The 14,893-nt window shown below is 47.4% G+C and overlaps 3 protein-coding genes across 48 annotated transcripts in view; 2 read left to right on the top strand and 1 right to left on the bottom strand.

Moving 5' to 3' along the window:
* Nucleotides 1–10,109, bottom strand: part of LOC112645543 (histo-blood group ABO system transferase-like) — a 114,541-nt gene extending 104,432 nt beyond the window's left edge. For 3 of the 39 annotated variants that reach the window (XR_007403029.1, XR_007403034.1, XR_004813345.2), the window contains exons 1-5: nucleotides 9,834–9,848; nucleotides 9,012–9,173; nucleotides 8,551–8,687; nucleotides 7,502–7,540; nucleotides 6,846–6,930 (exon numbers count right to left, since the gene is read on the bottom strand). The gene's annotated coding sequence lies outside the window, so the exon portion shown is untranslated. Of the gene's footprint in view, nucleotides 1–4,640; nucleotides 5,710–6,845; nucleotides 6,931–7,501; nucleotides 7,557–8,550; nucleotides 8,688–8,960; nucleotides 8,992–9,011; nucleotides 9,174–9,833 lie in introns of those variants that run through there. The other 36 variants (XR_007403001.1, XR_007403006.1, XR_007403002.1 and 33 more) reach the window with 34 other exon arrangements.
* Nucleotides 1,451–7,678, top strand: LOC112645544 (histo-blood group ABO system transferase-like). Its single transcript, XM_035712788.2, has 3 exons — nucleotides 1,451–3,003; nucleotides 5,190–5,297; nucleotides 6,692–7,678. The coding sequence occupies exon 1, from the start codon at nucleotides 1,821–1,823 to the stop codon at nucleotides 2,886–2,888; it is 1,068 nt and encodes a 355-aa protein (XP_035568681.1). The 5' UTR covers nucleotides 1,451–1,820; the 3' UTR covers nucleotides 2,889–3,003; nucleotides 5,190–5,297; nucleotides 6,692–7,678.
* A 2,018-nt stretch (nucleotides 10,110–12,127) lies between the features above and the next one.
* Nucleotides 12,128–14,893, top strand: part of ZNF599 (zinc finger protein 599) — a 45,041-nt gene continuing 42,275 nt past the window's right edge. For 3 of the 8 annotated variants that reach the window (XM_025425151.3, XM_025425148.3, XM_049095582.1), the window contains exons 1-2: nucleotides 12,134–12,192; nucleotides 12,719–12,830. The gene's annotated coding sequence lies outside the window, so the exon portion shown is untranslated. Of the gene's footprint in view, nucleotides 12,193–12,718; nucleotides 12,831–14,893 lie in introns of those variants that run through there. The other 5 variants (XM_025425150.3, XM_049095611.1, XM_049095612.1 and 2 more) reach the window with 4 other exon arrangements.

Here is a 14,893-nt window from a genome sequence, read left to right as displayed (position 1 = left end):
GGATCCCTGGGTGGCGCAGCGGTTTGGCGCCTGCCTTTGGCCCAGGGCGCGATCCTGGAGACCCGGGATCGAATCCCACATCAGGCTCCCAGTGCATGGAGCCTGCTTCTCCCTCTGCCTGTGTCTCTGCCTCTCTCTCTCTCTCTCTGTGACTATCATAAATAAATAAAAATTAAAAAAAAAAAAAAAAAGCAGTGCTTCAGTTTTCTTGCATTTGCAATGTAAGTGGGTTGTCTTGATACTTCTGCCGCTGCATTAGCATTATTGACTAGGGGTGACAATCAAGATGACACAAATGTTCACAAACTGGGCCACGAAGGCAAGGTGTCAAAGTCTTGAGACACTCATCAAAACCCACTTATTCCCTCCTCCTAACACACTCATAGCCACCCTGAGGTTTCAGAAAGCCTGGAAAAACCATGTAAAAAAGAAGAAAAGAAAAGAAAGAAAAGAAAAGAAAAAGAAAAGAAAAAAAAGAAAAGAAAGAAAAAGAGTAAAGAAAAGAAAAACCATGTCTCTACCACCTACTTCTGTGGGAGGGGAGAAACAAGGTGTCACAGAGCAACACAAGACCACCAGCCAGCTTCAGAGTGCAGATGGCAGATGCTCCCCATACACCACAGGGCTCTTTTCTAACAACTGTTAGTCCCACAGTGGGCCAGGAGAAGTCTGTGCCAGAGGTTTTATTTTCCCAAGAGACATATACTTGGAACCGCCTAGGACTGCAGAGGGAGATATATGTGTTGGCAATATGGTGAATCGAAAATGGCAATGGGCCAGGTTCCCTGCTCCATCTTGAGGGCGCTGCCTAGGGTCAACAGATATGGCAACCTGACTGGGAAAAGAGCCCAGAAAAAGGAAACCACACAGGACTTACAGGCAAGGCAGAGGATCAGACTCCAATCCTGGAGTCTGGCTGCTTAGTTGGCTTCAACACTTAGTCAGTTAAGCCATGTCGTTGTGGACTGGTCACCCATCTCTCCCCATGCACCCAATGGGGAGCATGTTTCCCCCATTCAGACCATGAGGATAGTGCAGTACCCATCCCCCAGCCCTGTTTTCAGGAGTCAGCAATATAATGCACAAGTTTAGCAACCTAACCCTAACCACAGTGTAAGCCCTAGTATCTGCAAAGTAAGTACGCAGTGGAATTTTAAGTGACTATAAGAGGAATAAAGGAAAACAATCATTGATCTGTAAGATCTCTCTCTTGCAGCACTGTTACCAAATCAGGCCTTCTGAATGATGGCCCAGATCACCTGTCTTGGATGTGACCTTGAAGACATTCTGTTCTCAACTTTATTGACTTTCAGGAAATTTAGTTTTTTTTTGTAAAGGTCTGACAGCCAGTAAATGTCAAGAGAAGACTGAAGCACAAGCCCTCTAACCCCCTATTCAGGCCCTGCCCTGCTTTCATCACAATCTCTGTCCTTGACCTGCTCAGTGATCATCATGAGCCAGTTCCCAGAGCCTATTTGAGGAGTCCAGACTTCTCTCCTACATGCTGGCCCAGAAGTTCTAGTGGCCCACTGACTGAGTCTGGCTACCTGGTTCTTCGGATACAACCTCAAATCAGAACTGAACTCAAGAATCTTCTTCCAGTCTGGGAATCTTACTCAGCTCAGTGACCCTGGACACCCAGTTTCCAGGTGCGCCTTGCACAGAGGTAGGACCTCAGGAGAAAAGAGGGTGTGAGTACCTTATAATCAATGTGCTCTGTATCACTCTGCCCAGAAGCTTCTGTGAGTCGAACCTCGAGCAGGTACGGGCCCTTAACAGCACCTTAGGAGATCAAGGCTGTAAGAGTTGGAAGTGGAACCATGGCTCAGCAGGTGAGGACATTCTCAGAGAACTCAAAATGTAACTTGCTTCATCAAGTGAACTTCCCTCTTTCAGTAGCTCTTGTCTTGGCCTTCTTTTACTATTGCTACCTGAATCCAAGAAACCAGATGCTAGGAAGCATCTCACCTGGGACAAGCAAGGCTGTTAGCAAAATCTATGGCCAGCAAAGTAGAAAATTATCAAGGATGGTGTATCGCCAGCCCCAGGTGCTAACACCCGCTAGGAAAGATGTCCTTGTTGTGACCCCTTGGCTGGCTCCCATCATCTGGGAAGGGACTTTCAATACTGACATCCTGAATGAGCAGTTCTCACTCCAGAATGCCACCGTTGGATTAACTGTGTTTCTCACTGAACAAGAGACATTCTACCTGAATGTGTTCCTGCAGTCTGCAGAGATGTACTTCATGGTGGGACACAGGGTGATCTACTACATCTTCACTGACAAGCCTGAATATGTTCCTTATCTTAACATCCAAAAAGGAAGGCAGATCATCATCCTTGAGGTCGAGAGCTATTATGACCACTGGCAGGACATCTCCATGCAGCGCATGGAGATGATCAGCAACTTTTCCCAGCAGCGCTTCCACCAGGAGGTGGATTACCTTGTGTGTGCAGATGTGCACATGAGGTTCAGTGACCACGTGGGCGTGGAGATCCTCTCCTCCTTGTTTGGCACCCTCCATCTTCGCTACTATAGGCTAAATCGGACTGACTTCCCCTATGAACGTCGGCCTCAGTCACAAGCCCATATTCCTGAAGATGAGGGGGACTTTTATTATGCAGGGGCCTTATTCGGGGGGTCAGTGCCAGAGGTTTACAAGCTCACCAAGGCCTGCCACGAAGCAATGATGGTCGACCAAGCCAACCACATCGAGGCCATTTGGCATGATGAGAGCCACCTGAATAAGTACCTGCTTTACCACAAACCCTCCAAGGTCCTCTCCCCTGAGTACATGTGTAATAACACACTGAAGAAAATCTGGGATCATCAGGGAGTAGACTTTTCTTCTAACATAAAGCGGATTAGACTTGTGACTACAGAATAATCACCAGAACATAGGGACTTATCAAAGGAAGCTTCTAGAAAGAATAGAGACGTGATGGTGAGGCAGCCCTAGTCTTCCTCCTGGCATGAAATTAAAATCAGTTTTACAAGAGAAGGTATAACCTCCCTTTCTTTTCCTGTGCTCCTAACACCTTTCAGGATGGAGGAGGTGGGTAGTCTCAACCTCTCCTGACATACCAGAGATCAGAGATAAGATCTTTTCCAGAAAAGGAAAGAGGTTCGGGAACACAAAGTCTCCTGCCTCCTGTGGCACTAATTCACATGAAGGCCTGCTCTGGTCCTAGGCCAAGCAGATCCACCCAAGTCATCTGTTCAGTTTCCTTGTTAAAGTTAAAAGAAGGTGACACCAAAAACGACATTCTTTCCTGGTACCTGTCTTCTTGTCTATCCCAAAACATTGCCAGCTGTCCAGTGAGAGACCAACGGTGCCTCCACCTCTCCATCCCTCACTGCTTCTGTGTCAGTTTCAACTTAGTAGCAATTTGTCAGCCTCACATCAGTTGAAAAAAACTTGTAGATGATAATAGGAAGTTAGTAATTGTCTTGAGAACCCGCTCTTTTCACTTAACAATGATATTGGTGCCATTCAATGAAGCCCTTCATGTGTCCTGACATCTGGCATCTTCTTGGTCCTGTATTCCTTTCATCCACAAGAGAGGCCAAGTTGCACAGCAGGAAACTTTATTTCTCTTCTATAGTCAGCAAAGTTTACTAATTGTGGGGCCGTTTCCAAATTTAAAGGTTCTGATGCTAAGTTGTATGTTTTTCATACACGTATATATGTCAACACTGATCAACCTAATCTTACTTAAGAATGATTCAGGAGGGCAGCCCGGGTGGCTCAGCGGTTTAGTGCCGCCTTCAGCCCAGGGCCTGATCCTGGAGACCCGGGATCGAGTTCATCAGGCTCGCTGCATGGAGTCTGCTTCTCCCTCTGCCTGTGTCTCTGCCTCCCTCTCTCTCTCTGTCTCTCATGAATAAATAAATTAAAAATCTTTTTAAAAAAAGAGAATAATTCAGGAAAAATGGTTTCTGTCCAGTGCAAGGTGAAAATATTCCCATAGGATCTCAGAAACCTGATTGCCAGCTGTGGCTGCAGAGCAGGTCTTGCAGGCCGGGTCTTCGCTTCCTGGCCCACGGTCTCCCCTGTACTCCAGACTGAAAGGGTGTCTGAGAGCTGGCCTTCCAATTTTTTTAGACCTCTGTCCAGCCAGAAACCTCATGGGGGCACCTTCTATCTAGCTGAAAATGAAATACAGTCTAATTTCTGGTTTCCTATGTTTTTGTTTTAATAGATTTTTTTTTAAGATTTTATTGATTTATTCATGAGAGACACAGAGAGAGAGAGAGGCAGAGACACAGGCAGAGGGAGAAGCAGGCTCCATGCAGGGAGCTTGACGTGGGACTCGATCCCAGGTCTCCAGGATCAGGCCTCGGGCTGAACAGGGCGCTAAACTGCTGAGCCACCCGGGCTGCCCTTTAATAAACTTTTTAAAGCAGTTCTTGGTTTATGGAAAAATTGATAGAAAGTACATGGAGGGGGGAGCCTTGGTGGCTCATTGGTTAAGCATCTACCTTCGGTTCAAATCACAAACTCAGGATCCTAGTCCCTGCATCAGGCTCCCTGCTCAAAGAGGAGTCTGCTTCTTCCTCTCCTTCTGTCCCTCCCCCCACTCATATTCCACACTCTCTTTCAGATAAATAAAATCTTAAAAAAAAAAAGTACATGGAGTTTCCACAGCCAACCCCCCCTTCTTTCCACTTTTCCTCTCCACACCATTTCCCTTATAATTAATCTCTTCTATTAGCATGGTATATTTGCTATAATTGTGCAGCTAATACTGATACATTATGATTCACTGAATTCCACAATTTACACTCGGTTTTATTCTGTCATGTATATTCCATAGCTTTTGACAAAAGTACAACATGTATTCGCCATTACAGTATCATTTAGGACCTGCCCTAAAAATCCTCTGTGCTCCACCGATCCATCCCTCTCTTTTCACAGCAAACACTCATCTTTTTTCCTGCCTCCATCGTTTTGCCTTTCTAGAATGTCATGTGGAACCATATAGTATGTAGCTTTTTTTTTTTTTTTTTTTGTATGTAGCCTTTTTAGATTGGCCTCCTTCACTTAACAATATCCATTTAAGGTTTCTTCATGTGTTTTAATAGGTTGGTAGCTTATTTCTTTTTATCACTGAATAACATTCCATAATATAAATGTGCCAGTTTGTTTTTCCACTGATCTATTGAAGGGCATCTTTGTTGCTTCCAGGTTCTGGCAATTATGAATAACACTGTAAATATTCGTGGGAAGCACTGTATGTGGACATACATGTTTTCAACGGATAAATATCAAGTGGCACAACTGCTGGATCATACGGTAATAGTGGATTCAGTTTTGTAAGAAACCGCCAAGCGGTCTTCAAAGTGCCTGTCCTGTTTTGCATTCCCAATGACGATGCATGATTGCGCTCCGCACACTTCCATCATTTGGTGCCTCTGTTTTGGATATCGGCCATTCTAATTGCTGTGTAGTGGTGTTTCATTGTTGTTTTAATTTGCAATTTCCTAATAATACATGAAGTTGATTCTTTCATATGCTTATTTGCCCTCCGTATATCTTCCTGGGAACATGTCTGTTCTGATATTTTATACCCTTTTTAACTGAATTTTTGTTTTCTTATTGTTAGGTTTTAAGAGTTTTCTGTATTTTCAATACCAGTCCTTTATCACATATGTGCTTTGCAAAGATTTTCTCCTGGTGCATGGCTTGTCTTCTCATTTTTTTAACACTGTGTTTTTCAAAGGATAAGTTTTTAATTTGAGTAAGGTTCAAATTATTTTTTCTTTCACACACTGTGCTTTTGGTGCATTGCCCTCCCCAGCGCCCCTGTCATGACCATCTCTTCCACCCCAGCCCAAGGCCATGGGACCCTCAGTTCTCCCTCTCTCCACTGAGCGCATTGCTCCATGGACCACATTGCCCTCCTGTCCCCAGGCCCCACCCCTACCCCCGTCATGGCCACCTCCTCCACCCCAGCCCACATCCAGGTATGTTCCTGGCCTCTAAATGCCACTCTGTACTGGGCATCTAGAGAGTGCTTGGCAAATACAATCAGGATCCCTCCTGCCCTGGACCTGGCGTGGCCCACAAGCCAGGGGAAGCCCCTAGCCCTGCTTCAAAGGCCTCTCCACCACGCCCTTTCCTGCTTCGGCCTCAGCCACCTGGAAGCACATGCAGGGCTCAGATACCTTAAGCCTCTCCTGCTGTGTGCTGTACACACTGTCCCCTCACCACACTCACCCTTCCTCTTTCCAGCCAAGCCTCGCCCAACACTCCTCCCCACTGGCCCTGGCCTTCAGTGACCCTCCTGTCTGCTCCTGAGTTTATCTACCAGCCTGTGTAAGGCTCTCCAGGCCCCACAAGGTCACCACAGAAGCCTGGCCAGCCCTTAGAGGGCTGAGGAGGCACCAGCCTTGGCCTCCCTGTCATCTCACTCCCATTACTGTTGTGCTTCCACGTCCATCCCATGTCTACTCCCCTGTGCCAGGCTCGGCCCCCTTCTAGCCCCACCTCTCTCCCATACCCACCTCCTCCCCCACAGCCACACTCCCCGTCATCTGTCCTTGGGATGCTCATCAACCCCATTCGGGTGCCCAAGACACAGGCCCAGTCCTCTAGCCAGGTCCTCCCCTTTTCTGCCCCTTAGCCACCATGATCTGAACATATCTCCTCCTAATGTGACTCACAGCTTGACCCTGGTCCCCACACAGGCCATCACCTTGTGGTGTTTTGAGCTTGAACCTCACATTCAAATCCACAATGTGTGCATCATGCTCTACTTGGAAGTCTCTGGAACTCCTGACACTCCCTCTGAGATTTACTCCCACATGTGACTCCTCCATCTCAGTTGATGGCATCGCTTACCTTCCAGCTGCAAAAGCCAAAACTCTTGGAGTGATCCCTGTCTCTTCTTTCCTTCACCCTCCGTGTAAGAAAGCAGTCCGGCCTGCTTTACAAACAAATCCAGAAGCCCTAAGTTTTTCCCACCTCCACAACCAACAGCCTGATCCAGTCACTACCAAGACTAATCTGGACTCTTCAGTACTCTCCTCTCTACTCTGTTCCCCAGTCTGCAGCCAGAGGAAGTCTGTTAAGACCTGATTCAGATGACCTCCCTCCTCTACTCTGGATGTTCCAACATTCCGAACATCCTCAGAACACAGGCACAGTGCGTTTCTTAGACTACCATTCTAGGCCTGACCCTGCGTTTCTGCTCCCTGTCCCACCAGGCATAATGGGAAACATGCAGTTCTCTGAAACCTGCCAACTCAGTTTCACCTGCAAGTATCTGCAAATGCTGATCTCTGTGCCTTCAACACAGCATTCTATTGGTTGTCAGAAATGAAAACCCCCTCATACAACCCCTGCTGTCGGTTCAGGACCCTGAGCCTTGAGGAATCCAGGGGCCCAAGTCCCAACGGACATGGGGGTGGCAGGTGCAGCATTCTGGGACACCACAATCACAGAGACTGTATGGGTGAAGATGGGTTGGGAAAGGGCCTGAGATACCCTCCACTTACCTGTGCATGGTCCATAAACATTCCTGCAGCCATGGGTCCCTGTAAGAATAGGACTGTAAATGATAGTACCCGTGGTAGAGTCTCAAGGGCTCATCCAAACTTTTATCACTGCCCCAAGGGAAGGTGACCTCCATTTGAATGTCTAATAAATGAGCCTCGGTCATTAGTTCGACCTCATTAGCTGTGTCATTTTTGGACAATTCAACCTCTCTGTGCTTCCGTGTCTTCTTCTGCAAAATGGGGATAGTAAGGGAACCAACCTCCCAGGGTGGTGTTGGGAATCAGACACATTAGTACATGTTAAGTGCTGAGTATATGCTATCCACAAAATTAAGGCTTTTGTCAGTGTTCTCTGTCCAAATTAAGTGATGGACTTTTAAATTCTGAACGTATTCCAGCTACCTTTATGCATTTAAAAATACATTTAAGACTTCTGATTTTAGCGTATTAGTATATTGCTTAGTTGGATATTAAGGGGTAAACCAAGTATTAAGTGCTTTCAAAGTTCACCTTGTTAAATTCCTACACTTAAAATTTTAATTGACTACCTATCAGAACACATTTAGGGGAATAATTGCTTAATTTTACAACAAATGCTGTTTTTTAAGCTCATTAAGTTAAAAATAGGGGGTATGGAGGATAGGCCTTGGCAGGTGGGTAGAGGCTAGTCCTCCATCCTTAAAATAATCCTCTTTCCTTAAAGTTTACCTTGCACTGTATCATTTCTACCTCCTCGCCAAGACAGGCTTAACATTTCCTCACCCTGGCTAAACTTTATTCAGGTTTCTTCCTGACTACAGGTCCCAAACCTCCCTTTTCTTAGAGCATTTACTTTAGGAAACTCACAACTGTAAATTCTTTCTCTGTCCCTTGAAATATATGTAGATCTTCTCCGAGCCCAATTAAAAACCCAGGAAAGGACTTTCTCAAAGAGGTGGGAATCATCTCTTTGAAATGTAAACACTGAGAGACACAGCCCCCCATCTCTCACAGTCTCTGTTGGAGAGTGGGAGCCTAACTTCAGTAGATACCAATTAGAAAACACCTACGTCGATTTAATCACAGAAGAAAAGATTTGCAACCTCAGGAGTAACTCTAGATGCTCCATAGATTCCACTGATCAACTTCCCCACCTGGTGTCCTCCGGGACTTTTCCACTGGCTCCCTCCAGCCCTTAAAAAGCCTCCTGTCAAAAAAATAAAAATAAAAATAAAAAAATAAAAAAAATAAAAATTAAAAAAAGCCTCCTGTCTTTAGTTTCAGTGGGGTTGAGTTGAGCCCCTGTCCTATTGCAATGGCCTGGAATGGTCTTCCTTGCTTGTTTTAATTTTGTCCAGCGGCCGTTTTACTTTGATGGCCCTCTGGCTACTGCTCTGGTCTAGCCTCATGCTAAGGCTCCCAGGTTCTGTGCAGGGAGCTTTCTTGAACTTTCCCACTTCCACCCCCATCACCTACCCACCCCAAGTCTGTTCTACACCGAGGCGTCTTTAGGAACCTTTGAAAATCCTACCTCACATCAAGTCTCTCAGTTCTCTCAATTCTCCACGGCTACCATCACCCTGGCAATGAAGGCCTAACTGCCCAGGCGGCGGCACGGCTCCCAGTCTGTTTCCGTGTATGGAGCCAGGGCCCAGGTTTCCCGAACACTCCACTCAATCGCACTTCGAAGCCTCTGCAGAGGATAGTCACCCGACGGTTAAAAACGGGCACCCCTGACGGCCAGGAAGGCACCACAGGCCTAAAGAGGAGCCCAGCCTGAAAGCTAAGTGTGCAGGGACACCTCCTTGGCGTCTCTAGGATTCAGAGGCAGGCGTTCCCAGGGGGGTGGACACCCAGAACACAGGGTCCATCGGGGCAAACACGACGGCACGGCCCATCGGTGAGGCAAAGCCGGAAGTCGCCAGGAACCAGGCCAGAGAGCTGCGGGCTCAGCCAAACTCATGGGGTCGCCCCAAGCAGCACTGTCACAAGTCCCCAGAACTGCCTCCGTCAGCGGGGATGTGGAGGCCGAGAGAATTAAGGCCATTCCACTTTAAGTCCACTTAAGTTCAGCGTTAGCACAAATCCAGCCATCCCAGGCCCCTGGGAATAAGAGCTGAAATTACATTACTTCAGTTACAGGAAGAAAAGAGCTTACAGCTTAAGGTCCTAGAAAGCCCCACATTAGCATAAGAGCAGAGCCCAGGCCAAGGGCAGGAAGCCCCATATTAGAATGAGAACAGAGCTCAATGCCCTTGAAGCCCCATATCAGAATGTACACGGAACTTGAGAAATTCCTCCAGCCCTTCTGGAGGTCCCCTAGACCAGCCCTTAAAACCCAGTTGGAACCCACCTCAGGGTCCAAGTCCCTGCTCCACTGTGTTGGGTGTACTTGGACCCGAGCTCGAGCTTGCTAATAAACCCTCGTGTGTTTGCATCAGTGTCGGCTCCTTGGTGGTTTCTCGGATGCGCAATCTTGGGCACAACAGGGACACATCTACTTTCGTGCCTCCCGCTCACTTTCCCTGAGTTCCACCAACTATACCTAAGAATTAGATCAGGTGCCAGGCTCAAGGGCAACAAACATGACCTCCACCAGGAGAAGCCGGAAGTCCCGCCTGCCTGCTTCCGCCTCCTCGCAAAGGCATCTCTCCAGGGCCTTCACCGGCCCAGTGCTGCAGATACACCGCGCAGGGGCACCTGGGTAATGTAGTCCCCACAGGTCACGAGACCAGAGTTGCACCCACTGCAGGCAAGCCGATACAGGCTAAGGAAGGGCTTCGTACTGAGAAATGGTGCTCTGAAGGTCTGAGAACTGGAGGGAATCTCATTCCCCTTAAAGAGACGCCCTCAGGTGTCCTTATAGTGTAGTATGCATCACAAATGTTTAGAGACCTTATTTCAGATGTCCTCCAAAGCTGCAAAATACTGCAATATCAGTCTGATAACGATGTGTTCCCTATCAGCAGGGAACTAATAGGTGTTATCTGGATTCTTCCCAAATATCTCTAGACTGAAGTTTTAGACCTCAATTTGTTCAAAGATGAGAAAGAAAAACACGCCAGATAAGGCCACCACGGGGGTTTCACGGAAGAGATGTTAGGTGGATGTTGTGCTGGGCCACCATTCAAATAGAACAACTCCCAATCTGTTCAAATCTAGGAGCAAACTGTTTTATCCTGACAATATTTCTTAAAAAAAATTTTTTTTAAAGATTTTTATTTATTTATTCATGAGAGACACAGAGAGGCAGAGACATTGGCAGAGGGACAAGCAAGCCCCCTGCTAGGAGCCTGATGCAGGACTCCATCACCCATCCTGAGATCATGCCAAAGAGACAAAGGCAGATGCTCAACCACTGAGCCATCCAAGTGTCCCTTGATACTTCTTAATCCATATGATTAAATATGTTAAAACAAAACCGAAGTAGTAAAAGCATATTATCCTCAGGAACTATTTTATTTTTTTTAATTTTTATTTATTTATGATAGTCACAGAGAGAGAGAGAGAGAGAGAGAGAGAGAGGCAGAGACATAGGCAGAGGGAGAAGCAGGCTCCATGCACCGGGAGCCTGAAGTGGGATTCGATTCCGGGTGTCCAGGATCGCGCCCTGGGCCAAAGGCAGGCGCTAAACCGCTGCGCCACCCAGGGATCCCAGGAACTATTTTAATAGGGACACTAGACTTCAGTTTTGATTGTACTGGGCTCAGTTCTGAATACAAGGTGAGGATTTAGGGCTGCCACATAATGATTTACAAGAAACATACGTGAATGATCAAATATATATTTCTTAGTTATATTTAGTTCTCATCCACATTTCCTGAAAACTTTTAGTCGCCATAGAGGTAAAAGGTGTCTTGTTATGAAGAAGGTGACTTTAGGACCTCACATCAGGGCAGGGTTAGTTAAGAGGAGAACCAATCATGTGATCAAGCAATTGGAACAGTCACCCCATCTCACCCCCACGTCTGAGGAGGGGAGAGAGACTGGAAGTGGACAATCCACTGATTTAGTCAATTATGAAGATGCAAGGAAGCCTCCATAAAAACCCCAAAGGACTGGGTTTGGAGAGCTCTAGATTGGTGAACAAATGGAAATTGGGGGAGAGGTTTGCAAACGTTGCTGCCTCTGCAGACACGGCAGCTGCTCCTGGGAGTGCGGCCTGCACAGAGAGCAGGGCCCAGGGAGCCCCAGGAGCAGCCCCGGGGCTGTGGGCTCGGTTACAGCGCTGCCGGCCACAGGGGGCACGAGGTGCAGAGCCAGGACCCTTCCAGCCCCCGGGGACCCAGGCCCCACGGGGCACCCCTATGCGGGGCCGCAGGCTGCACCGCGGCGCGAGGAGCCCACTGCGCGCCCACGGGTCCTGGCCTCGTGGACACGCGAGCGAGGCGTCGCGGCGGCCGAACCCGCGGTGGCCGCAGCCTGTCCCGGGGCTCGGGGCGCGGGCGGGGGGCAGACAACGGCCAACGGTCGGGGGCCGCGGGGCTCGGGGCCTGGGTCCCTCACGCGTGGGCCGGGGCCGCCCGGTGCCCGCATCTCCACGGCAGCTTTCCCCTGGGGTCGCCTCCCGCGCAGACCTCGGGCTGGGAGCGCCCCTCCCCGGAGCTGGGTTCCCTGCCCGGAAGCACCGCGGCCCCAGGGCACCAGCATTTCTCAGAGTAACTCAGAGCTCAGGGGGCAGAGTCCGCGACAAAACGGACAATTTGCCGACGGTAACTTGTCGGGGCCACAGAGACAGCAGGGACCTGCATGCACTTAGGACTTTTTCATCTTCTGTGGCCAATATAGTGGGAGCCAACACGGAGGCCTGTGTGCCAGACTCAACCCATAGCCTCATTTGTAACACCGGGGAGCTAAAAACCATGCTAACAATTTTAAATACTTGTAACACACACACACACACACACACACACACACACACACACACAGAATATGTGACAGAGAGCCCGTAAAGGATTCACAGAGCCTATCCTATTCATTTACCGGACTCTTAACGAAGTTCGCAGCCACTCGTATATACTTCAGCTTTTCCTATTTAAGTACTGTATGGGATTGGTGATGGCTCTCGATAGTTCATTGCTAGTTTACAGGAAACATATCTGTATGATTTTGTAGCTGGCACCTTGCTCAAATCACCTCCCTTCCTAAGGTTTCCTACTCGACTCTGTACGCAATAATGTTTCCTCTGAATGGGGAAGCTTCCAACCCAGGTAGTTTTCCTTTCCTTTCCATCTTCAGGGAACACAACTGTCAGCACCATCAGGCATTTCTTGTCTAAGGAAGACTTGCAGCCGACTAACAGCTGTCTGCGAGCCATCTCCCAGGTACGAGGACAGGAGACAGGCCTCAGGTGGGTGCAGGACGTAGCCTGGCTTCAGAGCCTTACCCCAGGGCACCCACATCACCTACCAGAATTCCACAGGCCACTTTTCAGGGTGCCGACGACTTAGCAATGTTACCTTTCCCAGTGCACAAGTAGGATATGTGTGTAGGTTCGTGTATGGTTCATCTGCGTTGTACACGTGTTGGTGCTCGGTAGGACACAGACAAGCGGCTGCCTTTTGTCTGTTGACCTTACACGGGAAACTTGCTCACTTCCTTTCTTCCTTCTTGTAGTTTCTTTGTACATTCCCCTGGATTAACTGCATGCACGTCATGTTTTCTATGAGAAAGGAAGGCACTCCTACGGAAATCCGTGTGTCTCGCATTAGTTCTCTACCCTGGACATCAGCTACAAGATCCAGGAAAATGTTGACTGGAGACAGTGGAGACAATGGACATCCTTTCCCCTTTTCTGCTCATAGGGTAAAAGCATTCAGTGTGCTGTTGATTGGAGCTTCTGTGGACATGTGCTTTATTATACAAAAGAAACTCTCCCATTCCTACCTTGCTGAGCATTTTCCTTTGAAAGGGGACTCAGTGTTGTCAGGTACTGTTCCCACAACCATCCAGAGGATCCTAGGACTCTTCTCCTTCTGTTTCTTAATATGGTCATTCTACATTAATGCATTAATCGCTCAAAACAACCTAACCTTCTTGAGAAAAACCCCATTTAATGATAGATCACCCTGTTATATTTGGTAGGATTTAACTTTCTAGAATGTTATTAAGATATCTAGGGCTATGAGAGATACTCACCTGTGCTTTTCTTTTTAGTTCTGAGTTTTGGGATGAAGGTAATGCTGGCTTCCTAGAGTGAGTTAGCAAAACTTACCTCCCTGTTTTCTGAAAGAATTTATGTGACACTGATAAAATAATGTCATTCTAGGTTTTATAGAGTTCATCAGGGAAAAAAAAAACAGAAGATGTGGAAGTGGACATTTTCTTCCTTGAAAGGGGTTTGTGGTCCTTTGTTACCATATTCCTGTCTTTCAGAGGGGCAGTCGTACCCCCTTTTAGATTCCTAACGTTGGTCATTGGAATTTTCTCTTTTTGATTCTCCTTCAGTTTCAGTAGAGGCTTATGAATTTTATCAATCTTTTAAAAAACCTCTCTCAGCTTCGTTGGCTTTCACTGCAGTGTAATTTGATTTCTTATCTTGGATATTATTTAAACTAATTGCTCTTAGGATGGACTTGAACCATTATTTTTAGTTGTTTCTTACTTTTTCATGGAAACATGTAAAGCTTCAGAATTTCCTGAAGACCTCTGCTTTAGCCTCATCTCACAGATTTTTAATTTTTGTGTTTTAATTCCCATGAGGTTTCAAATATTTTCCTCATTGGTTATGAAAGGTATGTTTTGCTATCTTTCTGGATATTTGGGGATACTCTACTCATATATTTATTTATTTTTTATTTTTTAATTTTTTTTAAATTTTATTTATTTATGATAGTCACAGAGAGAGAGAGAGAGGCAGAGACACAGGCAGAGGGAGAAGCAGGCTCCATGCACCGGGAGCCCGACGTGGGATTCGATCCCAGGTCTCCAGGATCGCGCCCTGGGCCAAAGGCAGGCGCCAAACCACTGCGCCACCCAGGGATCCCCCAGTTTTTTTAAATTTTATTTATTTACTCATGAAAGACAGCGAGAGAGAGAGAGGCAGGGATACAGGCAGAGGGAGAAGCAGGCTCCATGCAGGGAACCTGACGTGGGACTCGATCCAGGGTCTCCAGGATCACACCCTGGGCTGAAGGTGGCACTAAACCGCTGAGCCACCCGGGCTGCTCTACTCATATTATTATTGATCCTCCTTGAATTCTATTGTGGTTGCAGAGAATATACTGCCTGGTGCCCACTGCATCATGATTGCTCCTCTTCCCCTGCTTTCACCTGGTATTTCCCTGACCTGAGAATATTCCTTCTCTACCTGACCACTTCATCCTTCTCAAGGTGTAATTCAAGTTCCATCCCTCCCAGACTCAGTTTTATGTGCTTCCCACCTGCTTCGAAATCCCAACCACTCCCCCCTCC

The sequence above is a fragment of the Canis lupus genome, chromosome 1, assembly GCF_003254725.2.
Source record: "Canis lupus dingo isolate Sandy chromosome 1, ASM325472v2, whole genome shotgun sequence".
Taxonomy (NCBI): domain Eukaryota; kingdom Metazoa; phylum Chordata; class Mammalia; order Carnivora; family Canidae; genus Canis; species Canis lupus.
This window is presented reverse-complemented; position numbering and strand designations above follow the sequence as displayed.

Excerpts from the sequence above, each read along its gene's own strand:
- LOC112645544 (XM_035712788.2), top strand. The coding sequence starts at position 1,821 with ATGGCTCAGCAGGTGAGGACATTCTCAGAGAACTCAAAATGTAACTTG.